This window comes from Vombatus ursinus, unplaced genomic scaffold (genome assembly GCF_900497805.2).
Source record: "Vombatus ursinus unplaced genomic scaffold, bare-nosed wombat genome assembly UNPS02011369.1, whole genome shotgun sequence".
In the NCBI taxonomy this organism is placed as follows: domain Eukaryota; kingdom Metazoa; phylum Chordata; class Mammalia; order Diprotodontia; family Vombatidae; genus Vombatus; species Vombatus ursinus.
This window is the reverse complement of record NW_020951147.1, coordinates 5,869,968-5,897,450: the sequence shown is the minus strand read 5'-3', so window position 1 is coordinate 5,897,450 and position 27,483 is coordinate 5,869,968. Positions and strand designations below refer to the sequence as shown.

Below are 27,483 nucleotides of genomic sequence, written 5' to 3'. Positions count from 1 at the left end.
GAAATGGGCTGAGGAGGCCCGCCAGGCCCTGGCTGCTGCAGTAACCTGAGAGGCAGTGGCAGGCGGGGGCAGAGCCCCAAACCTGGCGTCGGGGGCGGGGTCCAAACCTTCCTTCTGTTGTTTGCAGCTGTAGGACCCAGGGAGATACTTAACCTTGCCAGTCCTCAGCTTCCTGCTCTGTGAAATGGGCACGATAAGGAGCGGAGCAGGGTCTGGGGTCAGAGGTCCCGAGTTGAAATCTAGACTTTTACTTACTCTCTGTGGCCTTGGGGGAGGAGGGAGTTAGTTTTGCAGACCTCAGTCCCCTGTCTGTACAATGGGCAGGATTTAGGAAGGGCCCTGGGTCGGAAGGAGGGGCTCTGCCCCTGCCTAGCAGCGCTTTCCCCTCCTCCGTAAAGCGCAAAGCGGGGGAGGGGGCCTCGAGGCTCTGGGCCTGCTCTGCCTTTACCTCCCCTCCCCCACCCCTGGGGCCAGCTGGGGGAGGAGGGGCTCACCTCAATGACCCCAGTCCCCTCCCCCATCTGCCCTGCCCCTGGGGCCGCTGCCACCAAACAGTGACGTCAGGAGGCCAGAGCTGGCAAGCAGGGGCCCGGGAAGCCCAGGGGGAAACTGAGGCTGGGAGCTGGGCGTGGGCATCCGCAGGGGCGAGGTGAGCACTTGGAGGCTTGCCAAGCAGCCCCTGAAGTGATGTCCTCCCAGTCACCCTGGTGGGGGCACGGTTTTCACACCCACTGTATAGCTGAGGAAACTCAGGCTGAGGCAGGTCACACATAACCAAGAAAGGTCACAGGGGAGATTGGAACCCAGGACTTCCTGACTCCTGGCCTAGGCAGGCCCCGTCCCTTCTGGGCCTCAGTCTTATCATGTTGCTGTCATGGCCATTACTATAATTGTTGTTATTTGCTAAAAATAATTATAAATATCAAATCAGAATTAATTAAAATTTTAAATAAAGAAAAATAAATTTAAAAATAATTTTGACATTTATAAATTATTAATAAAATGTAATGTGATATTATTATTAATAGTAATTGTTCACATAGACATAGCACTTCAAGGTTAACAAAAAGCATTCTTCACAGCAGTCTCAAGGAAACGACTTAACCTCTCTGTTCCTCAGTTTCCCCCCTGCAAAAGAAAGGGCTTGGATGAGCCAGCCTCTCCTGGCGCCTGGGGTCCAAGGGCTCAGGGGAGCCCCTGCTCTGCTTAAGTGGCTTTTTGGGCCCTCAGGAGATAAGGGGACCCCTTGGTCGCCATCCCTGGAAGGGAAGCCCCCCCTTAGAATGTAAGCTTTCTGAGGTCAGGGACTGACTCACTTTGGTATCAAGATCCCTGGCGACGAGGACGTGGAAGGACTCATTCACTTCATTCATTCAACGACAACTCCCGTTTGTGGATGGCTGCACATCACTTTACACGCACCAACTCGTTGGCGCCTCCTGTATTTACAGAGGGGGTCGATCATTCAATAGAGTTTCTGAGAGAGAGTAGCTGGTGCACCAGGGGTAGAAGAGAGTCCTGTCTTGCGGAGGTTACTTCACGTATAAACATTGTTAAAAACACGCAGCTAATCCAGCCTCAGACACTTCCTAGCTGTGTGACCCTGGACGAGTCACTTCACCCTGTCTACCTCAGTTTCCCCATCTGTAAAATGAGCTGGTGAAGGAAAGGACAAACCACTCCTGTATCTCTGCCAAGAAAACCCCCAATGGGGTCACCAAGAGTCAGGCACGACTGAATTGATTTGTTAAAAATAAAGCAACATGTGCAACTGTACTTTGAGTACATTTATTGTTCAACGCGTTACTTGTCAATCGCCAGCAGAAAAATAAATATTTTATGTTCCAGCTAGCCACTTATTTTCATCAATTGATTGGGTGGCCGAAGACAGAAAAGGAATTTCCATCTTTCAGCAAGACAGTAAAATTCTTCCCTCCTTTTCTACCAGCTATTTGTGCGAGAGTTCTTACTTTATTCTTGCTTGAAATCAGGACACAAAAAGACACTCAGTGCAGAAGCAGATCAGAGACTGTGTTTGTCTGGTGTTGAGGCAAATATTTCAAACCCTTTTTCGGATTTTAAAAGCATGACATTGAAATTGTTTGGCCACGATTATTATGTTACATTAAACGTCTTCCAAGTTGTAACTTGATTTAATTTAAAGTGGTTTCATAGCCAATAAAACATGTAAAATAAAGAAATTTCATATGAAATCTTGCAGATAATAGCATAAGGTCTTGCTGGATTCCTGCTTTGAATTCTTACCAAATGTCCTGCATAAAGTATTTATTCTCATGAAGAGGTTTATAATTTGATGTTTAGAGTTTTCACAACCATAAGTGGAATAAAGTTTTCTATTTTATCATCATAATTATGTAATGTTCATTTTAATTTGGAGCTCCTTTTTTTTGGGCAAAAGCTGTTATTTGTTTAAAGACTGATCTAGAGCAGCTAGGTGACACAGTGGATAGAGCTCTGGCCTTGGAGTCAGGAGGACCTGAGTTCAAATCCAGTATCAGACACATAACACTTACTAGCTGTGTGACCCTGGGCAAGTCACTTAACCCCAACTGCCTAACCAAAAAAAAGCCAAAAAAAAAAAAAAAAAAGACTGATCTAAAAGAATATTATGTTAAATTACCCTGGTGGTCCACAGCAAGGTTTGTATCATCCTTGAGAGGGATTTGAGGAACAAAAAAACTGCCTGGGTGTGCCTGTATGCAGTAAGCACTTAATAAATGCTCGTTTGCTGAGTAACTATCCAGCTTCAACAGTTTTCCTCTTCCCCGGGGTTCCTCCACTCCCAGGCCTTCACTAGGATCTTTGAGCAACCTAGCTGGTTGAAGGACCGGCTAACAGTCCAGGTCACTTTTCTCATAAAGGCTGCTCTCGTGGCCGTGGCTGGACCCTGTAACATATTCCCAGAGTCCAGGGACCCCCTGCTGGTGCAGGTGGCCATTGGCTCCGTAAAACAAAGAGTGGCGGGCCATTAAGTTCGTCCTCACCCTCGATGTCAGGCTTAGCTCCAAAGCCTCCTGAGCCTGGGTCCTGGCTCTGAAGCTTGATCTAGGCTCAGTGAGAGGGGGAATGGGCCCCACGCTTCCCCTTCACCCCTTCCTATGTTGGGGTGCCAGAGGCCGGAAGGCCATGGCTGACGTGGGAGGGCAGGCAGACGTCTGCCAGTGACCGACGTCCTTCAGAGAACTGGCTGTGCGCCCCACGGGGGCCTCTAAGGTTCTGGATAGGATGACACTGGCCAGCGGCGGTGGACGGCGGCGTTTCCCCTTGATCAAACGTACGCGCACTGACGTCTCCTGCTGCTTTCTATCCTTCCTTGACCTCCCCAAGAAGAACCTCTAAGCCGTCCGTCTGTTTGGCCTCGACTTCCTCCTCTCTTCCCGTTTTATTTATAGTGAGAAATCACCACTGATGAGATTCCACCCATTGGTCATGAGACCAGGTTAGAATATCAACAGCTGAGTTAACGTTGCCAGCCTAAAAACTGTATTTCTTGGCCCCCTTGGCCCCTTGCCCAACATTCCATCACTCTTAGGAGGCGCCATTTTCTTTCTTTCTTTCATGGGTTTCCACGGCCAAAGAATTCATCACCGAGTGGCAGGAGGCATCTCGGGGCATGGCAGATAGAAAGTCAGGAAGACACACTTACCAGCCTCTTGACCTGGCAAATCTCTTCTCCTGTCTGGGCCTCAGTGTCCTCATCTGTAAAATGAGGGAGTTGGACTGAAGGGCCTCTAAGGAAGGCTCCTCCAGCTCCGAACCTCTGATTGTACAGCCCTGTGACCTCCAGACTCTGCTCTACTGCTCTCCCCAACGCCGGCTCCTCATTGGTTCTGGGGCCAAACCCAGGCTTCTCTGTTAGCTTCCAAAGCCCTCCTGACTCCCTGGCCAACTCTCTCTCCTCTGGATGGCCCCGCGCTGCCTGGGAATGCTCCCTCTTCTCCCAAGGCCTGGGGACCCCCCTGGGCTCCTGTGAAATCCCTCAACGGGCACCTTCCACATGAAGGACTTTAGCTAAAGCTTCCTGAGGGCAGGCCCGGTTTCATTTTCGCTTAGTGCAGGGCCTGGCACATAGTAGGCACTTAACACTAGAAGCACTGAGTCTATCCAGAGATCTCAGACGGAGATCAGAAAGACATGGATCAAATCCTGTCCCCAGCACTGGCTGTCTGATCACAGGCAGCTTACTCAGGGCCTCTGTCTCCTCTTCCATAAAATGGGAATGATAATCCAAATTGGACATATCTTCATGGGCTGTTGAAAGTTTCAAATGAAGTCATGCAGGGAAAACACTTTGTGAACTCTAATGGGCAGAAAGATGAACAGAGACTAAATTTGAACCCAGGGCTTCCGTGAAAAATCCAGCCCTGTTTCCACTGCACCCTCCTGCCTCATACCCAGGTATACAAAGCCATCCCTGCCCAATGGCAGCTCATGATCCAGCATTGTACTCCAATTGTACATGTGTGAATTGCTTTAAAAAAACCTTTAATCATGGTATCTACATGTATGTATATACATGTCCACAGATGCATAGAAATAGAGATTGGCAGATAGGTAGACAGGTAGGGAGAGAGACAGAGACAGAGACAGACAGAGACAGAGACAGACAGAGAGAGACAGAAAGGGAGAGAGAGAGAGAGAAGGTAGGCAGGTGGGCCTGCAGTTTGGTGGCACAGCAGATAGAGTGCCAGGCCTGGAGTCAGGAAACCTGAGTTCAAATCCAGCCTCAGACTTTTACTAGCTATGTGGCCCTGGGCAAGTCACCTCACCCTGTTTGCCTCAGTTTCCTCATTTGTAAAATGAGCTGGAGAAGGAAATGGCAACCCACTGCAGCATCTTAAGCCCCACATGGAGTCACAAAGAGTCAGACACGACTGAACAACAGGTAGGTGGGTAAGTAGGTAGGGCCCATTACCCCTCAATTAAATCATGAATTAAGGCTGGAAAGGCAGCAGAGAGCGGATTGTGAAATTTGAGTTTCACCCCAGAGACAAGATTCAGAGGCTCATAGATTTAGAGCTGGAAGCTCGTTTCTTATTTTACAGCTGAGGAAACTGAGGCAGAGATGAAGTGACTTGCCCAGGGTCCCACGGCTACTTTGTATCTGAGGCAGGATTTGAATAAAGGTCTTCCAGACTCCAGGCCCCAGGCTCCAGCCACTACCCTGATGCTTGCTAGCTTTGTAAGCTGGACAAACCGTATGATCTTTTCAGGGCTCAATTTTCTACTCTGTAAAATGGGGTCATAATATGTACTTATCCTTCTGGCCTCACAGGGCTTTGGATTACGAGTTCTCCCCCGCTGGCCCTATCTCCTGAAGATCTTCATCCTCAATTATGTCCTGGATTGTTGCTCCCCAGGGCTGGCCCCACCCGCCAGAAGGAAGCTTGGCCAGGAGCACCGGCTAACAGGGGAATTCCCCCCAAGAGACCCGGAGAATGGAGGCAAGGCAGGCAGGCCTGCTCGGGATGCGGAGCTAGCTGTCCTCGCTCAGGAGGAGAACCAGGAAAGGTGGCTGAACTCCTGGCTAGTCCTCTAGAGAAGCTGCTTCCTGCCTCCCCCCGGGGCCGAAGGAGTCCCTGAGGCAGCAGCCTCACTTCCTGCTTCACCTGGGCCTCCCTCAGAGGCCAGCCCAGTGGCTCACTGGCTCTTATGGGGCTCGGGCTAGTGCCGTCACACAGGGCCGGCTGTGTCCACCGACAAGGCAGCCGGGGCCCCAGCCCCCCATGGGCTCCATCGCTGGACAGAGAGGCTCCAGACGGGCCCGCAGGGATGCGGGTGAGCTAGTCTCTGTGGGACAGTCCCTGCCAAGACCTAGCTCCCAGGCTGGGCTGCCTCCCTGCAGCCTGGGGTTCCAGGCCCTCTCATCTTCTACCCCCAAGGGCACAGTGATAACCACAGGGGTGGGGGGGGTCAGGAGTGCAAAGGCTCTTGTCCCCATTTTACAGATGAGGAAACTGAATCTCCGAGAAGCAAAGTGACTGACTGGATCAACCCAGGTCTCCTGCTTGTAAACCCTTGTGTTCTTTGTGCTGCCCCTGGCTCTGGGGAGCTGAGGGTCTTGAGGGTATTCAAGGCCTGGCACACATAGCAGGCACTCACGTCTATTGATTACTTAAATGTTTATTGTTCGATTAAGTGCCTACTATGTGCCAAGCCCCCCCCCCCCAAAAGGCAGGCCCTGCCCTCAACAAGCTTCCATTCTAATGTGGTGATTTGGAAGCTGCCACACAGGAGACCTGGGCTCCTCTCCAAAGTGGAAGCCATAGCAAGGATTCACCCCTGGGGAGGAGTCCGAATGTCCCAGGGGCTGAGGGTGGAGCAGAGGAGAGCCCACCCGCAGCTGTCCCTGTTAGTCGTACTTGGGTCCGAATAAAGACCAGCTGTGAGGAGCCAGGCTTCATCCCCACCTTCCCTGGGCTGGGGCTACAGCATCTGTAAAACGAAGGCACTCCCTCATGGCTGACTTCTGGGAAAATGGGTCATTTAAACTTGCTTACTGAACTGGGCGATTCAAGCTCATTCTCTCCAACTAACCTGCTCCGACAGCTAGAAAGCCCTCACCTGGGAGTCAGGACAGAGCGGCGTGGGCCGCTCCCTAGCTGTGGGACCCTAGGCAAAGCCTCAGGTCCACCTAGAAAAAGGAGATCCCCATAAACAGAAGTTAGGTGACTCCCCCAGGGTCCTACAGCTAGCATGCATCTGAGGCAGGATTTGAACTCGGCTCCAGGCCCAGGACTCTACATTGGAGGCCTGTCTTGCTGGATAACATCTTCACAGATAAGTGGGTACAGGATAAGGTATCCAGAATAACTGGTTAGGACAAGGAGCCCCGGGGGCAATCAGGAAAGGCCTCTTGGAGGTGGCAGCCCTCCAGTGAGCCCTTAAGTGAGCAGTCTGCTGCTGCCTCACATTGCCTCCTGAGTTCTGTCCTTTCTCTGGCCCCCAGCTCCCCCTCGACCTTTGCCCACTTGATTTCCTGCCTTGGTAGCTTCAGCCCCACAATGAGGGCCAAGCCCAAACAGTGTGCGTTGTAGACGGGGGACATGGGAGGCTGGAGGGAAGGAAAGACATTCTAAGCCTCAGAGCTGGCCAGGAATGCAACGAGCTGTCCTGTAAGGTAGTGAGCTCCCCATCCCTGGGGCCCTTCAAGTGGAAGCTGGGTGATCATTTCTTGGGGACTGTAGGGAGGGATTCTTATTCAGGTCTGGGTTGGACCAGATGGCCTCCACAGACCTTCCAGAACCCTCCTAGACTGCCCTCTCTGCTACCTTCTCTGAGCTCTGGCCACTGGGTAGCCCCTTCCTCCCGAGCCCCGCTTTGCCACATGGCAGGGACGTCTGGACATCTCACCTCCCCAAGGCAGGGGCTGCAAGGAGAAGGCACCCACCCCCCCAGGGCCCTGTGGCCCATCGGTGGAGATGTGAGGGAGGCCCAGAGACCAAAGTCCTGAGGGTTCCCAACCAGCGTGCTAGAAGAAAAGGCCAGACCCACTGAGGAAGCTCCCATTTATTTTGTACGCCCCCCCCAGGCTCCCAGCAGAGGAGCCGGACACCTCAGACTGTAACCAGATAGTGTTCATCTACACCACTAGGGAAACCGAGGCAGCAGGTGTTTGCTGAGGCTCTCTGGTACAGAGAGTCCTGCCTGAGGCCCTGGCTGCAGGGTCCGCTTCTGCTCCTCTCAGGGCTTGGCCTCAGCCCAGCTTGGCAGCCTCAATGGCCCGGGCCAGGGTGAGGGGGTGTCTCCAGTCTCAGGAGGCAGACGCGGGCAGGGCTGTGATGGAGAGAAACGGATCCAAGGCTTGCCTCCTTAGGGGGCAGGGCAGGGCCAGCCTCTCCATGCACACTGGCTGGGAGCAGAGCCCACTTCTCTTCTCTCCCACTTCCTCCTCCCTCGGTCAGCCCAGGTGGGCTCCAGGAGGAGGCAGGAGCTCCAGGACTCCCTGTTGGCAGGGAAGGGGAGAGGGCAGAAGGCAGAGCCCTCCCTGCCAGCCATTCCCTTCGGGCTTCCACCACCCAGGAGAGCCCTGGAGCACCCTCAGGGACGGGTGGCCTGAGCCTTCGGCCCTCTTCTCCCTCTGCACCTTTTCTCTGGGTGATCCCATCAGCTGCCACAGATCCAGTTATCACCTCTGTGCGTTGGGGACCAAATCTACGTCTGCAGCCAACGTCCGAAACAGAGCCCCGGCTCTCTCCCCTCCAGCACTCTAAGGGACTTCTCTATGACCGTCCAGGGCACCCCTCAGGCTTCCCACCCGGGACTCATCCTCCATTCAGCACTCCCTCCCACCCCCAGACCCAGTGAGCTGCCAAGGCCTGTCAATTTTACTGGGTGGGCAGTAAGCCCTCCTGCCTCTAGGAGATCCGTCTTCCACTTGGCCGTCAAATGAAGCTTCCTAAAGCTCTGGTGCCATCATCTACTCTCCCATTCAGTGAACTGCACCAGCTCCCGGAGTCTAACACAAAACCCTGTGCTTGGCATTCAAAGCCTTTCATCACCTGTCTAGTCTTCTTACCCCTCACTCCCCAACTCGGACTCTTGGGCCCAGCGACCTGGCCTCTGGCCATTCCCCAAACAAGACCCTCCGCTCTCCGCTCTGGGCTTCTCTCCGGCTGCCCCCAGGCCTGGAATGCTCTCCCTCTTCTGCTCCCACCACTGACCTCCCGGCTCCTTTCCCAAGCCCTCTTCCTTCTAATGCCTTCGCTCCAATACTCATCCAGCTTGACCTCTAAATATCTTGATACCAAGTTGCTTCTTGTTATCTGCCCCATCAGACTGGGAGCTCCCTGAGGGCAGGGGCCGTTTCTCCTTTCTTTGCATGCCGGCACTTAGCACCTTACCGGCGCACAGTAGGCGCTTAATAAATGCTGGTTGATCAACTAAAAAGCAGAAAAGCAGGATGGAGGCACGCTAGGCTGGGGTCTAAAGAGCTCAGTGTCTCCCAAAGGGCCTCCTGCCTTTGTATCCAGCCAGGTCCCCGGCCTCCTGACTCCATCTCTTTCCACCGTGTTCCCTCCTGGTCCGGTGTCAGAGAGCAAAGTTAGGGGCAGTGAGAAGATTCAGAGAATCGCAGGATGGAGAAGCTGCAAAGGACAGACCATAGATGGCCTCTGGGCCGACCTCCATTTTACACTTGGAGAAACTGAGGCCCAAAAGAGGACGGTTTTCCTTCGGTGACACAGTGAGGGGGAAGAAAAGCTAGGATGCTTTAGTTGATGGCCGGCAGGGCTGGGAGTGTCCATTAGCCGACTTTCTGAAACAGGCCCATTCCTCCAGGGAGCTGGCCGGACCCCCAGCAGCGATCAGACGCCCTTCCTGCCGCTAGCAGGTTCTCCTAGGCCTTCGAAGTCAGAAGTGGGGGGAGCCGTAGGATAGACATCTGACGAACGTCCTTGTAAGCCTCCCCAGCTTGCCCCCAAATGCTGCCAGGCCCACAGGCAGCAGGGTATGCTGGAGCTCCGAGGCTGCAGGCATTCTGGCCCCAGAGCCAAGGAGGGGACATCCACGTGGGAGAAGAGCTGGGCTTCTCGTGTTCCGTCCCAGGGTGGGCTGGCCAGGCCCCAGACCAGAAGCTGATGACACCGGCCTTCCTCAGTCTCGGGCAGCTTTGTCTTTCTCTGGGTCAGGGTTCTGCTGATGAAGGAACCAGAACAGGGAAAGGAGGGTGGCCAGTGAGGGCTGGGGCCAGGGCGACGCAGCCTCAGAGGCCAGGGAGGGAGGTCAGAGCTTCAGTGTGACATGCTAGGGAAAGAGAACAGAGGACAAGTCAAAACTGGACGGAGGACAGGATGCAGGCCCGGCCCTGCCTGCTCCCCTCCGGTGGGGGGTGACTGAAGGACCACCCAACTCATCTTCTGTCTTGTCCTCTCTGAGGTTTCCGGCCCCAAGGGGCAGCAGACAGGCAGACTGCCGTGGGGGAGCTGGGAGACGAGGGCTGAGACCAGAGGAAGAGGCCAGGAGGCTGGAAGGCCCACGGGTCTGAGTCAAGGCAGCTCCAGAGGGAGACCCTGATGGAGGTGAGGTGACCAAGAAAGGTGTCAGAGGGGAGGAGATGGGGTGAACTGAGAGCAGACCAGGGGGATCAGGGGCCTGCATTGGAGAAGATGGAGGAGGTGGCTGACCAGAAGGGGAGGCAGGGGCCTGCAGAGGCACGGGAAAGGTCTGGGCCGTAAGAAGGGCTCGCTGTCTGGCCGGGGGAGCCTGGGCGGCTGGCTCAGTCTGGCTCCAGCAGTCAGGATGAGGCCGGGCAGAGGCAGGCACCACAGCCAGGAGGCAGACGCGCTGGTGCTCCTCCAGGGCCTGCAGCCAATGCTTCGCCTCGGCCTGCAGTGACCAGATCTCCTTCCGAAGGGCGAGGTTGTCCCTCTCCAGCCACTCGTGTTCCTGGGGCCCGAAAGAAACAAGGGAAAGGCTTCATCAGAGCCGGGAAGCCAGGACAAAATGGAGACTCCCAGCCACTCCAATCCCGAGGCTGGTCCACGCTGGCAGGACTGTGGCAAGGCAGGCACACGCTGCTCCTCGGCGCTGGAGCAGTGAAGGGTCCAGCTGCTCCGGATTTAGTTTGGAATTGGGCAGGAAAAGCAAGGAAGCTGCTCATACTCTCTGAGCCAAGGGCCCATCCATTCGGTGTATAACCCACGGTGGTCAGAGCTGGCCAAAGAGAGCAAAGACCAGTGCCAATACAGACCAAAATATTCATAGCAGCCCTTCGCACGGTAGCCAGACCCAAGAACTAGAAACAGAAGTGGGAGCCCATTCACTGGGGGCAGGTTTGAAAAACCTTAGTCCATGAACGCAATGGGCTGTCATGGTGCAACAAGAATGAGAAGGTTTGGGTGGAAGGATGCAGGTCAGAATAAAGAGGCCTAAGAGCCAGATGCATGATGACCACAACCACGTGATGAGAAGATTACGAAAGGAAAGCAAACTCTCAATAATAATAAAAACAAAAAACAAAACCCAGGGATCGTCTGGGAGAAGAGAGCCTAAGCCATCTCCCTTCTCTGGCCAGAGGATGAGGGACCGCTGGGCCAGAATGCAGCATCTGCCGTCAGTCAGTCAGTCGCTACAGCCCCTTCTGAGTTTTCTCCTCCTCCATTAGACTGGGAGCTCCTTGTGGGCAGGGACATCTTTTGCCTCTTTTTGTATCCCCAGCACTTAGCACAGTGCCCACCTGGCTTATAGTGGGTGCTTAGTAAATGTTGATTGATTGATTGATTGATTCTCCAAGCTAAATACCCCTAGCTCCTCCTATGCCATGATCTCCAGGCCTGCCACCATCCTGGTCCCCTACTTGCAAACTCTCTTCAGCTTGTCAGAGTCCTTCCTAAAATCTGCAGCCCAAGGCTGAGCTGAGTGGTTGGGGATACTTCTCTGGAGCCAGGTGAGCCTGAGAACATCACGTCCCCTCCAAGAGCCTCAGTTTCCTCCCCTTGTGGGACCTGCTAACGTGCTGTAGAAAGGTGACCTGTGAAGGATGACGGACGGTGGCTTCTGTTCTGTTAACAAGCTTTCCAGGATCCAGGGAGAGCCCAGATTCTGGACCCCAAACTGAGGCCTCCCTGGAAGAGCTGAGGTCAAGCATCTGAAAAACTAATCCCTGGGAGAGGGATCAGGCCTGTCTGCTTGGCCCCAGAAGGCAAAACTGGGAGTGACGGAGAACAGGAGCCTGACGTCAGGAAAAGCTGCCTAACACTGAGAACAGGGATGAACTCTTGGAAAGCAGTGAGTCCCTGTCACCTGAGGTATTCGAGCAAAGGCTAGGAGTGTTGTGGAGGGGACTCAGGCTCGGGTAGGGGTTGGACTGCATGCCCTCTAAGGTCCCTCCCAACTCGAGGATGCCGGATTCTGTGACTGGAGCCCGGGGAGAGAAGAGGTGGTGAGAAGAACAGGGGAAGGGTCCTGTGACCGGGGAAGGGAGACCCAGACCTGGTGCAGCTCATCCGCCTTATCCGTATGCTTCTGCCGGCTCCGCTGGGCCGCCACTCGGTTCTTCTGTCTCCGCTTCAGCTGTCTGTCCACCTCCCTGGGGTCCTGGGGGCAAGAAGTCCTTGTTCTACCACAGAGCTGGATTTCTGCCAGGGATGAGCCCCCAGCTTGCTCCAGGATGTCCCTCAGGATGCCTGCCTCCTCCAAGAAGCCTACCCTGATTAGAGCATCGTGGACAGGTTCACCCTCTGCAAAGCGGACTTGCTGTGCCCTTCCCCTGCGCCAATTACCAACACAAGTTAGACATTCAATGAATCCAAGCAAAGGCTTTCTATAGCCTCCCATCGTGGGCTGCTGGAGTGTGAAAGGAATCCCGGCTGGGGCCAGAGGATCTGGTGGCGAGGGCAAGGTCCTCCCTCTCCCAGCCTCTCTTAATTCCAGAGCTTGCTCTCTTGTCATTATTTCCAATTTATTCTGTTCAGACCTTGTTTATACCTGGTGGTTTGCCAGGTACAGGCAAAAAAACTTCTAGCTTTTCTTTGTAAGTCCAGCACACAGTAGGCACTTAATAAGTGGACCTCGGGTTCCCAATCTGTCAGGCAAAAAAGCTTGGATTAAATGAGTTCCAAGCTCTCTTCCAGCTGTAATTATTATTAATTATCATCGGTATTAGGCAGGTTCAGGAGGACACAGCTGGGTGCTCCATCCCCCTCTCTGAGCACTGACCCAGGCAGCAACTGCCCTATCTGAGAAGTCTCGTTTGGGGAAGACTTTTGTAACACTCTGAATTTTGCAAAATACTTTCCACATGTTATCTCATTTGAGCCTTACCCAGAGCCCTGGGAAGAAAGTACTATTATTATCCCCATTTTATAGATGAGGAAACTGAGTGTGGGAGGAGAGAAGAGACTTGCCCAGGGTCACACAGCAAGCAAATATTAAGGGTGAGATTTGAACCCAAGTCCAGCATTGGACTAGGAGAGAAGATAGGAGAGCAACCCAAAGCCCGAAGTCTTGGGTTCTAATCCAGCCTCTACCTCTCTGGGCCTCGTCAGTCAAACATCCTGTAGTGCCCCATCCAGTTAACGTTTGACAGATAAATGGATGATGAGTGCGAAGGGGATGCAGGCTATCTGGAAGAGGAAAAGAGGAAGCCAGAACTGGTGTGAAGGAAGCCTCGGGTCTGGTACAGGAACCAGGGCTAAGTCAGAGAAAAAACCACATTGGGTTTGAAAGCCAAGCAAAGTTCAGGGATGGGGCAGGGGCCTGGATGGGGTGAACATTCGGAAGACTTGTAAGAGAGCAACCTCTTTGTTGTACAGAAAGGGAAACTGAGGCACAGAGAAGGCCCTTGAGCCAAGTTAGTGGCAGAGTCAGGTCTAGAACACAGGTCTGCCAACTTGGAATCTACCGCGGCTCTCGGCCCCTGCGATGGAGGCAGAGAACTTTAGGCGTGAGAGCTGGGGTCAGGTTTTCATCCCCTATTGGAAGCCTCCTATCTAGGGCATAGATAGACCCTCTCCTGGTGTTCCGGATTCCCTCCTTTCCCAAACCCCGCTTCCCTTGTCCAGCTACTGACCGTCACCAGCAGAAGCTTCCCTTCCTTGGAGGGGGGTGCCCCACTGCACAGGTGCATAGCCTGCTTCCTGATGGGAAGGCCGGGTGACTGAGAGACTCGGGGCGTCCTCTTGCTGTCTGCAGCTTCCAAGTTCCCAGCCTCGGCTGCAGGAAGCAAAGTCTTTAAATCTCTGGTGACCACACCACCCCCAGTGCCCAGTTTCAGTTTCTCTGAAACCCTCAGGCTGCTCAGAATCCCAGGCTCCCGGGGTGCCCACGTGGCTGGACTTTCCTAATATGACCAAGCTTTCCGGGAGGGCAGCGGCCTGCCAGGGAGGGCTGGCTCAGGGCTTACCGGGGAGACGCCGAGACAGAGGGACGGAGGGAGGGGAAATGCTGGAGAGCTCCAAGAAGCTAGCCCCTGATGAAGGGAGCCCAGGAGAGCCCTGAAGCCTGGGGTCTCTGAAGGGGAGAGCTAGCTCCCATCATGGTCTGGTGGCCAGAGGAAAAGCCGAGGAGGGACCGGGACAAGGCTTGGAGGCTGGAGAAACTGGGGAGGGGGGTGGTGAATCCGAGCTCTCACAATTGCTAGCTGTGTGGCCTTGACCAAATCACCGAACTGCCTACCTCAACGTCCCCATCTGTAAAATAAGAGGGTTGGATAACACGGTCCCTGAGGTCCCTTCCTGGGCTAAATGGCCTAAGAGAGTCTGGTGGTGTAGTGGAAGAAACTCTAGACCTGAAACCAGACGACCTGGGTTCAGATCCTGCCTCCTAACGCTTGCTAGCTGTGTGACTATCGCCATGTGAGCCTCAGTTTCCTCAGCTGTAAAGTGAGGGGGTTAGAGTGGATGCCCTCTGACATCCTGGAAAGTCCTGGCTTTACTTCTGCCAGGACTCGATGCTAGGCGTCCACTCTGTCCCCCGTAGGACAGGAACAACCAACCATCCTCCCATTTCCTCCCTCCCTCCCCGGGCTTGTTTCCCCAAAGGGGAGTTCAGCTGTAAAGGGCTTCTGAGGCAAGCCTTACCGGTCTCGGCCTTGGGGGCAGAAGCCCTGAGCCAAAGTCCCCACTCCCCTAGAGAGTGAGGACGGTCCCTGCCCCCCCCCCTGCCCACCCCTCCCCCCCCGGGGGCAGGTCCGAGGTTCAAGCGAGCGGGAGCTGGGAAGTCCTTAGAAATGTGAGCAGTTATGATCACATCTATCTGGTTGGGCAAAGGAAGCCCAAAGGTGGGGAGGGGGCCTGCTCCGGGGGAGAAAGCGCGGAATCAGGGGCTGACTTGGGGGGAGCACCTCAGGCACGAGGGGACTGGCAAGGGCTCCTCAGGGATTCTGGAATTAGAGCCATATTGGGAGGCAGCGAAAAACACACTGAGTCAGAGAGTCAGAGGGCCGAGTTCAAATCCTGACATTCCCTGCGTGACCTTCCCTGTCTACAAAAGCAAGGGGGTTAGATGCGATGCCCTCAGGAGTCTCTGATGCCCCCAGGAGTCTCTGATGCCCCAAACCCCAGACGGGAAACTGAACCGGTTCTTTTCCTGGGGTGGACAAACAAGCGAGTTGAAGCAGCAATCCCTTTATAGGAATATATACGTTTGAATTTTTGATCTCCCCAGAAACAGAGAAGAAATCAGACTCTTACTGAAGACGTTGCCCTTCTCCCAAGGGGCTGATTAAGCAGCCTTGTTCAGTGACTCACCAGGGCTGCATTTGAAGCCCCGAGCATGATGTAACTGCAGGAAAGCAGCACCTGGTGTGTGGGTGTGGCCAGGACTGAGGGTCCCCTGGCCCCACCCTCCATTCTCACCTCCCCCAGGCTGCTCTGTAGGGTAGGGACAGAGTCTAAAGGTTGGCCTGGGGAGCTCTTAGGGCCTGGGGGTGGGTGGGATGGAGGGGCGGGGGGCAGGGGAGACAGGATGCTCCCTGAGCACTTTTTCTCCCTGGGATCATAGGGGGCCCGGGAAGGCTCCCAGGGCTGCCCCCAGCCCCTCCCTGCACATCCGGGGTCATCTTTGGTGCATCAGTGGGTAGGAGAGGCCCTCCTGCTGAGGGCATAACTGGAGACCTGCCCCGGCCCTGGCCCTCAGCACCTTCTCTGTGGTGCTGTGAAGATCCATCAAACCTGTTCTCGGGGAACTGACATTCCGGGGCCATCCTGGCGTGATGGGTAGAGGTCGGGACTCAGGTCAGAAGAGCTCAAGGTACTCTCTGTGTGAGCACTCTGGGCCTGTTTCCTCCTCTGTAAAGCGGCTTGGGGCTGTGATCATCAAGCATAGTAATGTCAGGCATTGTTAGCCAAGCCGGGGTGGGGGGGGTGGGGGGGGTGGGGGGGGTGTCGGTCGGTCATATGCTGCTTGGACCAGATCTCCCCACTTAGGCCTCACTGATTTTATATACCTCCTTTTTGTGTAGCTAACATGTCTTTATATGATACTTTAGGGTGGCAAAGTACTTTTCAAATATCTCATTTGAGCCTCAAAACAATCCTGGGAGGTAGGTGCTATAATGATCCCCCTTTTATAGTTGAGGAAACTGAGGCAGGCAGCAGTTACATGCCAAAGTTGCACAGCCAGTGTCTGGGGTCAGATTCAAACTCACGTGTTCTTGACTCCAGGTCCAGAGCTTCATGTATTGATATTGGAATTCATCTAATTAGAAACATTTGGAAAGCAAGTCTAATTGATTGATGGTTAATATTCACTTTACAATTAGTCTTTTTTAAGCTTGTGTACCTCCTTCTTTGTACAGTATTTCTTTTCTTTTGAAGAAATATGATTTGATGACTTTTGTTTCTACGTTACAGGCCTTTCCCTGGGAGCCCACCCTCCCTCCCTGGTTCCCAGTGTCAAGGGGAAATGGGAAAGTCAAATCCCAGAGGCAATGAGGCTGTGGGTCCCACTGAGACTCTGAGGGGATATGGTGGTCCAGGGGATGGGGGTCCTTTGGCTTGCCTGGTGAACGCTGCCTCGTCTCCCCCTCAGAGCACCTGGCTGCAAACAGACCAGGTGGACCAGAGTGAGAGGTTGCCAGAGTGAGGGGAGACAGGGTTGGAGACCTTCAGGGCATGTGATGACTTGCAGCCTTGAAGCTCTAAGGGCCTGACGGGCTTCCGAGGAGCTGACACTTTGCTGGGACCTTAGGTCCGAGGGGAGGCCGTGCCCCAACCCCTGATGAGCTTACAGGCCACTATGCCTTTTGTCTGTCTTTCCTAAGCCTCTTCTGGGTAGAGCTACCCATTGGGACTTAATCAAGGAGATAAAACTTAGGACTTAGGTGAGACAAACGGATTTTATTAAGCTCAGGATCTGGGGCGGGAGAGGGAGGAGAATGGGAGTGAGCCGCTGGGAGTCCCTGAGGTGCTTTTACCAATGGGCTCCTGGTCAGCCTTCACATTTTGTCCGGGCTATTGTGGCCTGCCACCAGGACGCTGTGTGGTATCTTGGGGCTGACGCACCCGCAGAGTCAACCACAAACAGGACTATGAGAAGGGCTTATTCTCCTGGGCCCCGGAGGGTAGAACCAGGGGCAATGGGCCAGGGCTACAAAAAGTCAGGCTTGAGGGGCAGCTAGGTGGCACAGTGGATAGAACACCGGCCCTGAAGTCAGGAGGACCTGAGTTCAAATCCTGCCTCAGACCAAACACTTGACACGTACTAGCTGTGTGACCTTGGGCAAGTCACTTCACCCCGATTGCCTCACACACACAAAAAAAGTCAGGCTTGGATTGGAGGTCAGCAAAAGCTCCCTCACCAGGAGAGGCTGCCCAGAGGGGAGCGGGCACAGAGCCTGGCCCATAGCACTTAGGAAATGCGGGCTGGGTGGGAGGGTGGAGGGGGCAGCCCTCCTCCTCAGAGGTCCTCACCGCAGAGGCCTGATGGCCATTTGTCAGGGAGGTTAGAGGGAGGAGTCCTTTTGGTTCTGGGTTCGACTGCAGGCTGCCAAGCTGCCTTGACCTTCCAGAGCTGTGGGTCTGTGCCTCTCCGATGGACTGATAGCGTCCATCCAGGGGAGCAGGTATTGTCCGGCGGAAGGAGGGCTGGCCTTCAGCCTCCCCCTCCTCGGTTCCCAGCCCCCAGGGCCTTGCAGCCTTCCCTCTGGTGCTTAGCTCCAGTCTACCCATCTCTAAGTGTGTTTGGTGCCACCTTCTTTACGTGCTGTCCCCCCCACCCTGTTAGACTGGGAGCTTCTTCAGGACAGACGGGGTCCTTTGTCTTTATATCCCCATCGCTCAGCACAGGTCCTGAAACACAGCAGGGGCTTAATAAATACTAACTGACTGATCTACTTTAGAGTCCTGTCTGCTGTCCTTACCAGTCTCATTACTGTGGACATTTTATAAAATCTCTGCTTGAAAGGGCCACCAGAGATGAACTCTGTCCTTAGAGAAGAGTTGGAAAAAAGTACCACATTCCTTTTGTGAGAGGTGGGGGCCTACAGGTGTGGAAAGGGGCATTACAATTGTCCCATGCAGGGGTGGGGAACCTGCAACCCTGAGGCCACATGTGGCCCTCTAGGTCCTCAAGTGCAGCCTTTTGACCGAATCCAAACCTCACAGAATAAATCCCCTAAATAAAAGGATTTGTTCTGTAAAACTTGGCCGCACTTGAGGACCCAGAGGGCCACATGTGGCCTCAGGGTTGCAGGTTCCCCATCCTTACCTCAGACCTTGATGGAGAAAGCCCAGCACCCTGAGCTCCAAAGCCTTGGGAACAGCAGTGACTCCCCAACCTGCAAGGCAGCCCAGCCCCTGTGGAGAAGGGACCCACCTTCCTTATGACCACCAGCAACAACTGCTTACCAACTGTCACCAACAGGCAGAGAGTCCTAGGACTAGCAGCCCCCCACCCCTACCCAGACCACCCAGTCCACTACAAATTTACGTCACTTAACCTCAACTGGGCCCTCACTGCAGCACAATCTTTTTACAAATCCCTAACTGATTCAATTTTCCATTCACCAAACATTTCCATCCCTCCTCAAACCTCCCACAACCCCCCTCCCCTCCACCCCCATCAGCTGAGAACCTTGACTGGATTTTACTGGAAAACCTAAGACCATTTGCTGAGAGCTCTTCTTGTCAGGTCCTCAATTTGAATCTGCCACTGTGGGGGCCTGATTGGGGAAGAGCCACAAAATACAGTAATAAGTGAAAACGCCATAGAAACGTAAACCCTGTGAAAGGTGGAAGCCCGAACATGGTGACCTGTTAGAAATCCTAACTTAGATACCGAATCACAATTTAGACACTGAGGCATAACTTAAGATACTATGACCTATGAAAGCCATAACAAGAATATCGTGACCCATTTGTGACCAGTACATGATCAATACGCAAACTTATGTTTGGGCATAACACTGGCTTAACTCCCAAGCTCATTACTAAGCAGAAAACCAAAAATATCCACCAATCAGTATCGATGCTCTCTCTACCGCCACCTCCTTTTGTCTGTTTTCTATAATGACCATGGGGATTTTGGGGTTCTCTTCGGGAATCCACTGAACTGTCTGGCTGCCACCAGCCCAAAGATTGTCCCTGTTTTGTAAGTATTCATAATGATTGATTAATCTACTGTAACTTATAATTATCTGGAGATCCTCGGCCTCTTCCTTTGGTATGAAAAGAACACCCTACGGTTATGGGGGAGGTACAGCGTTCCTCAGCCAGGGGAGTTCTGGACCTTACACTTGGCATAGTTGGCAGGGTCCCAAAGGAATGCCAAGGGAGTAGGGGATGGGGGGAGATCCCTGAATGGCCTCCATATCCGGGGGGGGGGGGGGGGGCCTGTGTTGGACACATTTGAACCATCGAGTAAGCACGGGGATGACACGAACATGCCAAAAGGCCTAGAGTCCCTTCTGATGGATTTATGTTCCATCAGGTTGGGAAAAGAAGGGCAGAAAGTAATGGTAGATACGAGACAGCCCCTTTTTCACAGCATTGGGGAAAAAAAGCTACTACCAGGTTCCTAGACTCAGTCTCTTTCTCTTTCTCTCCCCCTCTCCCTCCCTCCCTGATTGCAGCAGCCTCAGAGGAGCAGGTGAACAGGACAGAGAAAAATATTTTTGGTGAAATGAAGATTATTTGCGTTATGATTGCTAAAGGCAAGTAGAGGAGGGTAAGAGATGTGTCAGATCAGAATGGGAAAGAAATAAGGCATGAGCAGTTTTGAAGGGACTTTAATCAAAGTCCGCCAGAGGGATAAGTAGATAGAAGGAAGAGCAAGAAAGTCTAAGCACGTAGGAATGAAAGGAGTATGGGTAGAAAGAAAGTTGTAATGTGTTTGCACAGACAGTGTGAACAGAGGTTTAAGAGTAAACGGTTTGGAAACTTTTGAGAGAAAAAGTTGTTGGTAAAGATTTTGTTCTCTTCCTCTACATTTCTTAACTGTGGTCAGGTCCTTTCCATCAACCTCCACCCCCCACCCCAGAATGACTGGTTTATTGTTTAACAGCTAGAGGAGAAGGTCACTTCACTGATTAGAGAGAGGCAGGTTTGGGGGCTGTGTCAGTGAAAGACTCAAGACTCACACTCCGGAATTGGAGGAACACTTAACCCTTCCCTGGTTCATGAAAAAGGGGAAAGATTTTGTGTACTGGGACACAACCAAAAGGTAATTGAATTCATTCTGGTCACGTTTTAAATGAAATGTGTCGCTCCTAATTCGATGCTTAAGATACGTCAGAACTTATTATACTATTTGGCATTAAGACAAACTGAGAAAATGCATGGATTTGATATTTGTTAACTGGGTGACCCTAAGCAAGTTATTACGAGTTCCTTAATTAGATGTGACAGGCCCACAATGCCAATGGTGATGAGATGCCTGATTTTTTTGTATAAGGTAATTTGGAAGTGCATTCAACAGGATTGAAGTCACCTGATCATTAATGGGCTTGCTTCAAGTTTCAAATACATAATGTTGTTTCAAATTGGTAAACTTTTGTATCAGTTATGTCAAGCAACTTCTCATAATTTGGATGTTTAAAACTAGAGTATGAACTGAAAGAAACTAAAAAATAGTAGAAGTGTTTAAAACCAGTTATGTTATTTTATCAGCCCTGCTAACCCTGTTTTATAATGTTTTGTAACTGCCATTTAGGAAACTGGGTATTTCCTACTTTTTCCTGTAGTTAAGAGGAAGTTACAGTGATGCCAATTTGGCTCTCACTTATGAAAATTGTAAGATTGTTAACTAAACTATTTGGGGTTATTGACATAGTGTTAAAACCTAAAATTGGTAAGTGATTACTGTGTGAAAAGGAGAGGATGAGGTAAAAGCTTTATCTGGATTGATTCTGTCTATTTAGAGCAGTCTTCCTTGGAGTATGAGGGCGTGCAGCAGGCTTAGCCTATCCCACCTTGGGGAGGATGTGTGCCAAAGAGCACAGCTCACAGCAGCTCTAAGAATAGATGGGATGGATACCCCAGACTCCCCTCCCTTGGGAAGATGGCCAAGGGCACCTCTGATGTACAGCTATAGGGGGTAACCGAGGCCCCCTGTGTCAGTTACCATATACTGGGGTCCTAAAAATAAACCATGTCCATTTTGGTAGATACTGGTGCAGAATGCATGATCCTATATGAAGACCCTGAAAAACATCTTGGCAAGTGGGTAGCCATAGAAAGAATTCAGTAAGGGCAAAAACAAACTAAATTAAAACTGAAAATAGGGCACTTGCCATGCAGAGAGTGCGTGGTTTATGTCAGGCTGGAGGAAGAATATAGATGGGGTAGGCAGGAAGGGGCATCAGGATCAGCCCCTTCTCTGGGGTCTCTGTTTATTCCCCTTACTTTGTAAACTTGCCAGGCTCCTAGAAACCATCTGTGTCAGCAAGGTCATCAGCCCTGGGAAAAGAGCTTGTTTGGGTTATGCAGTTCCTAAACAATGAACTTCGCTTGCTGAGAATTTGCAAATTTATGTATAATATAGAAATGATTTCTAATGATTGGTCTTTGTACCAGGACAAATTTAAATTAGAGAAGAAAAGAAATACAAGTGAAGAATGTTAAGTGAAATTTCTTATATATGTGAGTTTTATTGTTTATTGTATTCCATGAGAGTAAAAATAACTGTATCTAGCCCTAAGCTGTGATTAGTGACACTTGCCATTTGAGGTAAAAGCTCTTGGGACTGTAACTGATTTTGTTTCGAGTTTTTAATTCAAGACTAGTTGTCTGATGGATCATTAAATCAGTAATCTACCATTTGAGAGAAATGCTACAAGCTACTCACAAAGAATGTGATCCTGAGCTGTTACTGGAAGCTGCATCTGGGAAAAGCCAAGAGGACAACCTTGGCATCAGTCTAAGGCGAGATCCTCCTGCTCAATTTCCCCATTGTGTTCCTTTCAACAGGAATGTTTCCCACCTGGCTATTCCTGAGATTGGCTATGAGGTGGAATTATTACTGCATGGTTGGTTGTTAAACTGTGACTCTTACCTTAAATAAAAAAGACTAAGGCCTGTACCACCCGAGGCCCATGGGCCACCAGAGCATACCGAAGGATTTCGGGCGGTCTGAAAATAATGTTGAAGAAAACATCCTCTCCATTTTTTGAGGGCCACCCAAAACCCTTTGGCGTGCTGGAGGACTGCAGGTTGTGCAAGCCCGCTTTATCCTGTCATAGATGTGCCTTGGGACCACTTTGATGCTGGTATAATTACCTCCCTGCTTTTTCCTTTTATAACAAATTTCTATAATCAGAGCAAGTGGTCAGTAGAAGATATGAGCACAACGCAAGTATGTGAGATCCTACTGTTTTCAATCTGAAGGTATAGTAATTCCATATCCCAAACAACTAGGTGAACTAATACTTGGGCTTGTCATCTGCCTGTCCGCATAGTCATGCGAAAGATTAACTCCCTGAAATTGGCTCGCCTGTCTGGATAATATGGCAACAATTAGGCAAAGATAAAAAGTTCCTGAAATAAAGATATTAATTTATTAATTTTAGGGGTAGATATCAGAAACATCTTCAGTTTGGTTTAGGGAAGAGAATTTCAGTGGACGTAACTCATGGAATATTTTGTGTTACATTAATGGAAAAGTCAATTTAATTCAAGTTTATTACTAATGTGGAAATGGCATCTGTTTGTAATGTGTGTCCTGTAGCACAAACATGTTTTATTATAATCTACATATCAATGTGCACTGATTTGGAATTATTTAAGTATCCTCCCAAGTCTTTTATTATAATTGGAATAAAGTCAGCCTATTATAAGTAAATTCATTTATGTAACTATTGAACCCCGGGGTGGAAAGCTTCTACCTGCAAGAATCTCGTTACTTATATTTTCATGTAGAGGACTGAATCCTCAATAGCATCTGATCTTCTAAAGGAAATGGAATCAGTGTGGAAACTTTTGAGAAAGTAACAATATCAGACACTCTCGTATATCAAATGGAAATGATTCTAAAGGGGCATGTAAAAACCTAAATTTTCTGAAGCTTCAAGCAAACCCTGGATTCCTACTCTGATGTTCCCCCTCATAGCTCTATTGCTAAAAGCAGAACTCTAAGGTAAGAGCTGCAGGTTTTCTTGTGGATTTTGTGTGTGTGTGTGCCTTTTTGGTGAGGCAATTGGGGTTAAGTGACTTGCCCAGGGTTTGAGCTGGTTTTTACAATATGAACTGATTATTGGAGAAGGAAAATTTGAGAGGCTGTATTAAACTTGTATTGAGATTTTTTTTTTTTTTAAGTGACTTGCCCAGGGTCACACAGCGAGTAAGTATCATGTGTCTGAGGCCGCATTTGAACTCTGGTCCTCCTGACTCCAAGGCCAGAGCTCTATTCACTGTACCATCAAGTTTATCCACTGTGCCACCTAGCTGCCCCGAGATCTGTTTTGTAAAAGATTTTAGCAGGAACATCTAAGGAGTCTCTACTGGAACCAGAGAAACAACTCTACTGAAGAGCTGCCCATGAGGACAAGACATTTTCCAGATGGCCCCAAGAAAAGATGCTCCAGAGACCAGACAACCCCATGGGATGTCTGGATTCCAAGATGAAATTTGCTAACTAAATGGATATTGGGGGTGGGTTGATGATCATCATTGTACAGTCTCCCCTTGACAAAAAGGGGGAAAGTGATAAAATCAAATTGTTCTGACCCCATTTCGTAATCGATTCTATTCTCGGTCATCCCCGATATGTCGTAAAAACTGCCCAAGCCGTGTTTCTTTTTCTCTGAACATAGCTCAGTAACTCATCTGGCCTGTACTAAGTTCAGTTCAGAAATTCGGCTCTCCCACTAATCCCCAAACGCCGCTGATCCTTCCTTCACCTCCCCAGTGGTGGGAAGGAAGAAAATTGTAACAATTGTGGTAATTTTCTCATCGGTCGTGTTGTTTTCATAACTGTGCTCATATTGCTTGTGTGGTTTATGCTTACAAAAGGGACCATCCTGGCTGTACCCCAAAAGGCCCTAAATAACATAGTATGGAGCCGCCCCAGGGTTGATCTGACCCCGTCATACCACCACTCAATGGACTCCAGCGGCCCCTCATCACCTCAAGAATGAAATGCAAATGCTCTGTTTGACGTTCAAAGCCCTTCCCACCCTGACCCCTCCTCCCTTCCTGCACCTTACTTTGGCCTCTGTGCTGTTCCTCAAAAAAAATGCACCAGCCCCCACGCTGGGCATTGTTGTTGGGGGTTGCTCATGCCTCGAATTCTCTTCCTCCTGCTCTCCGTTGCCTGGCTTCCTTTGTCTCAGTTGAAATCCTTCCTTCCACAACAAGCCTTTCCTGGTCCTCTCAATTCTGCTGCCTTCCTTCTGCTGATTGTCTCCAACTTACCCAGTCTGGTCTCATTTGCACATTGTTCTTTGCCCACTGTCTTCCTCGCTGGAATGTGCACTCAAGAGTTTTATAGCCCTTCTTTGCATCCCCAGAACTCAGCACAGTGACTGGCACCAAGTAAGGACTTAGTGTTTGTTGACTGACTGACTGAGTCTTGTTCCAGCCTACTCTTTTCCTCCCATTCAATTCCAAGGTCTGTTTGTTGTCCACTTGCAATAAAACTACTAGGCCTGTTTCCCAAAAAGATTTTTTAAAAAAGAGAAAAGGACTTACATGTACAGAAATATTTATGCTAGTTCTTTTTGTTGTGGCAAGGAATTGGAAATTGAGGGGATGCCCATCAATTGGAGAATGGCTGAACAAGTTGTGGTATATGATTGTGATGAAATATTAACTTGTGCTACAAGAAAGGATGAGCAGGATGCTCTCCGAAAAACCTGGAAAGATGTACATGAACTGATACAAAATGAAGTGAGCAGAACCAGGCAATGTACACAGTGAACAGCAATATTGTGTGATGATCAATTGTGAATGACTTAGCTATTCTCAGCAACACAACAATCTAAGATAATCCCAAAGGACTCATGATGAAAAATGCTATCTACCTCCACAGAAAGAACTGATGGAGCCTGAATGCAGATTGAAGCATGGTATTTTTTCACTTTGTGTGTATGTTTGGTCTTTTTTTTTTCCCACAACATGACTAACGTGGAAATGTTTTGCATGACTGCACACGTGGAACCTATATCAAACTGCTTACCATCTTGGGGAAGGAGAGAATTTGGAACTCACAATTGAAAAAAAGAATGTAAAAAATTATTTTTAATGCAATTGGGAAAAAACAAAACAAAAATAAGGTTCAGGTGGGTTTGGTTAGTATGTAGGGACTCCCATCCATGGTTAGCTCAGGTTTTTCTATCTCAACTGTATGTGGCCTTTGCATGATGCAAATCATGATCTGAGCCCCCACCAGTGTGATACTCTTTAGTCCGACAATAAAACAGTCATAAATCCAATTGCATATTTGATGACTTTTTTTGACATTCTAAATCTTTTTTTAATTAATTTATTTTGATTTATCAACAATCACCTCCATAAGCTTTTGAGTTCTAAATTTTTCTCTCCCTCCCTCCCCACCTCCCTCCCTAAGACAGTGTGCAATTGATATAGGCTATACATATACATTGCTATTAAACATATTTTCATGTTAGTGATGTAAGTAAGAATTAGAACCAATAGGAGAAACCACCAGAAAGAGGAAACAAAACACAACGGAAGAAAAAAAAATAGCAAATATTATGCTTCGATTTACATTCATACTCCACAGTTCGTTCTTTGGATGTGGATAGCATATAGCATTTTCATCATGAGACTTTTGGAGATGTCTTAGATTCTTGTATTGCAGAGAAGGGTTACGTCTGTCAATATTAGTCACCGAACAATGTGGCTGTTACTGTGTATAACATTCTCCTGGTTCTGCTCACTTCACTCAGCATCAAACCATACAAGCCTTTCCAGGGTTTTCTGAAGTCTGCCCCGTTCATCATTTCTTATAGCACAACAGTACTCCATTACATTCATATATCACATTCACTGTTATGATCACTATCTGTGTCTTTCTCTCCATCCTTCCCCCCACCCCCACCCCCCGTTTATGTTTTTCTTTCTCCTTTTCCCTGTTCACTAGTGTTTTGCTTTTGACCACCGCCTCCCTCAGTCCCTTCTATTAGCCCCTCCCTTTTCTTCCCCTTTACCCTTACTACTTCTTCTCTCCCTTCTATCCTCCCCCCTCCCTTTTCTTTCCCCCTTTCCCGCCTTCTGCCTATAAGGCAAGTTAGATTTCTATACCTAACTGATTATGTAATTCCCTTCTTGAGCCACATCTAATGAGAGTAAGGTTCAAACAATGCTCATCTCCCTCGCTTCTTTCCCTCTGCTGTAATAGGTTTTTGTGCCTTTTTCTGTAATGTAATTTACCTTTGTCTGTCTCCTCCTTTCCTTTTCTCTCAGTACATTTTCTTAGATCAGATTAATACACTTACTTGGATCCATTTAACCCACTTGATTAAATTTTTTTCTCATTACATCAAAGTCAATTTATACCCACCCCCTTTATGTGTACCCCTTTAACATGATGTAATAACAATACAGTTCTCAAGAGTTACATGTGTCATCTTCCCTTGTAGGGATGTAAACCGTTTGCCCTTTTTAATAACATATTGTTTCTTTCTGTCCCATTTACCTTTTTATGTTTCTCTTGAGTCTTGTATTTGAAGATCAAATTTTCTGTTGAGCTTTGGTCTTTTTATCAGCAAGGTTTGGAAGTCCCCTATTTTGTTGAATATCCATCTCCTCCCCTGAAAGATCATGCTCATTTTCGCTGGGTAGTTAATCCTTGGTTGTAATCCCAGTTCCTTTGCCTTATGGAATATCATATTCCACACCCTATGGTCTTTTAATGTAGAAGTTCCAAGGTCCTGTGTAATCCTGACTGTGGTTCCATGATATTTAAATTGTTTCTTTCTGGCAGCTTGCAGTATTTTCTCTTTGACTTGATAATTTTGAAATTTGGCTACTATATTCCTTGACGTCTTCAATTTGGGATCTCTTTAAGACGTGATTGGTGGATTCTTTCTATGGCTATTTTACCCTCTGGTTCTAGGACCTCAGGGCAGTTTTCCTTGATGATTTCCTGAAAGATACTGTCCAGGCTCTTTCTTTCATCATGATTTTCAAGTAGACCAATAATTTTTAAATTGTCTCTCCTGGATTGATTTTCCAGGTCAGTTGTTTTACCAATGAGGTATTTTACATTTTCATCTATTTTTCCATTCTTTTGTTTTTGTTTGACTGATTCTTGGTCTCTCATAGTCATTAGCTTCCATTTGCCTAATTCTAATTTTTAACAAATTGTTTTCTTCTATTAGATTTTGTACCTCCTTCCCCATTTGGCCAATTGTATTTTATAGGGACTTATTTTCTACAGTTATTTTTTGTCCTTCCTTTTCCAAGCTATTGACTCTCTCTTGCATACCTCTCATTTCTTTTCCCATTTTTTCTTCTACCTCTCTCATTTGACTTTTAAAATCCTTCTTGAGCTCTCCTAAGAAGGTTTTTTGGGCTTCAGACCAGTTCGTATTCCCTCGTGAGGTTCCAGGTGTGGGTTTGTTGA

General features: G+C 49.8%; 1 protein-coding gene across 3 annotated transcripts; it reads right to left on the bottom strand.

The window, feature by feature from the left end:
• Positions 1-7,515: 7,515 nt before the first annotated feature.
• On the bottom strand, positions 7,516-13,736 carry BATF2 (basic leucine zipper ATF-like transcription factor 2). 3 transcript variants are annotated; one of them, XM_027855978.1, is made up of 4 exons: positions 13,532-13,736; positions 11,953-12,057; positions 9,872-10,407; positions 7,516-9,765 (listed from the first exon to the last, which is right to left on the bottom strand). In XM_027855978.1, exons 1-4 carry the CDS (start codon positions 13,586-13,588, stop codon positions 9,753-9,755), a joined length of 711 nt encoding a protein of 236 aa, XP_027711779.1. In that variant the 5' UTR covers positions 13,589-13,736; the 3' UTR covers positions 7,516-9,752. The 3 variants fall into 3 exon arrangements, with proteins under 3 accessions (XP_027711779.1, XP_027711781.1, XP_027711778.1); XM_027855980.1 differs by having other exon boundaries at positions 7,516-10,031; positions 10,146-10,407; XM_027855977.1 differs by having other exon boundaries at positions 7,516-10,407.
• Positions 13,737-27,483: the final 13,747 nt, after the last annotated feature.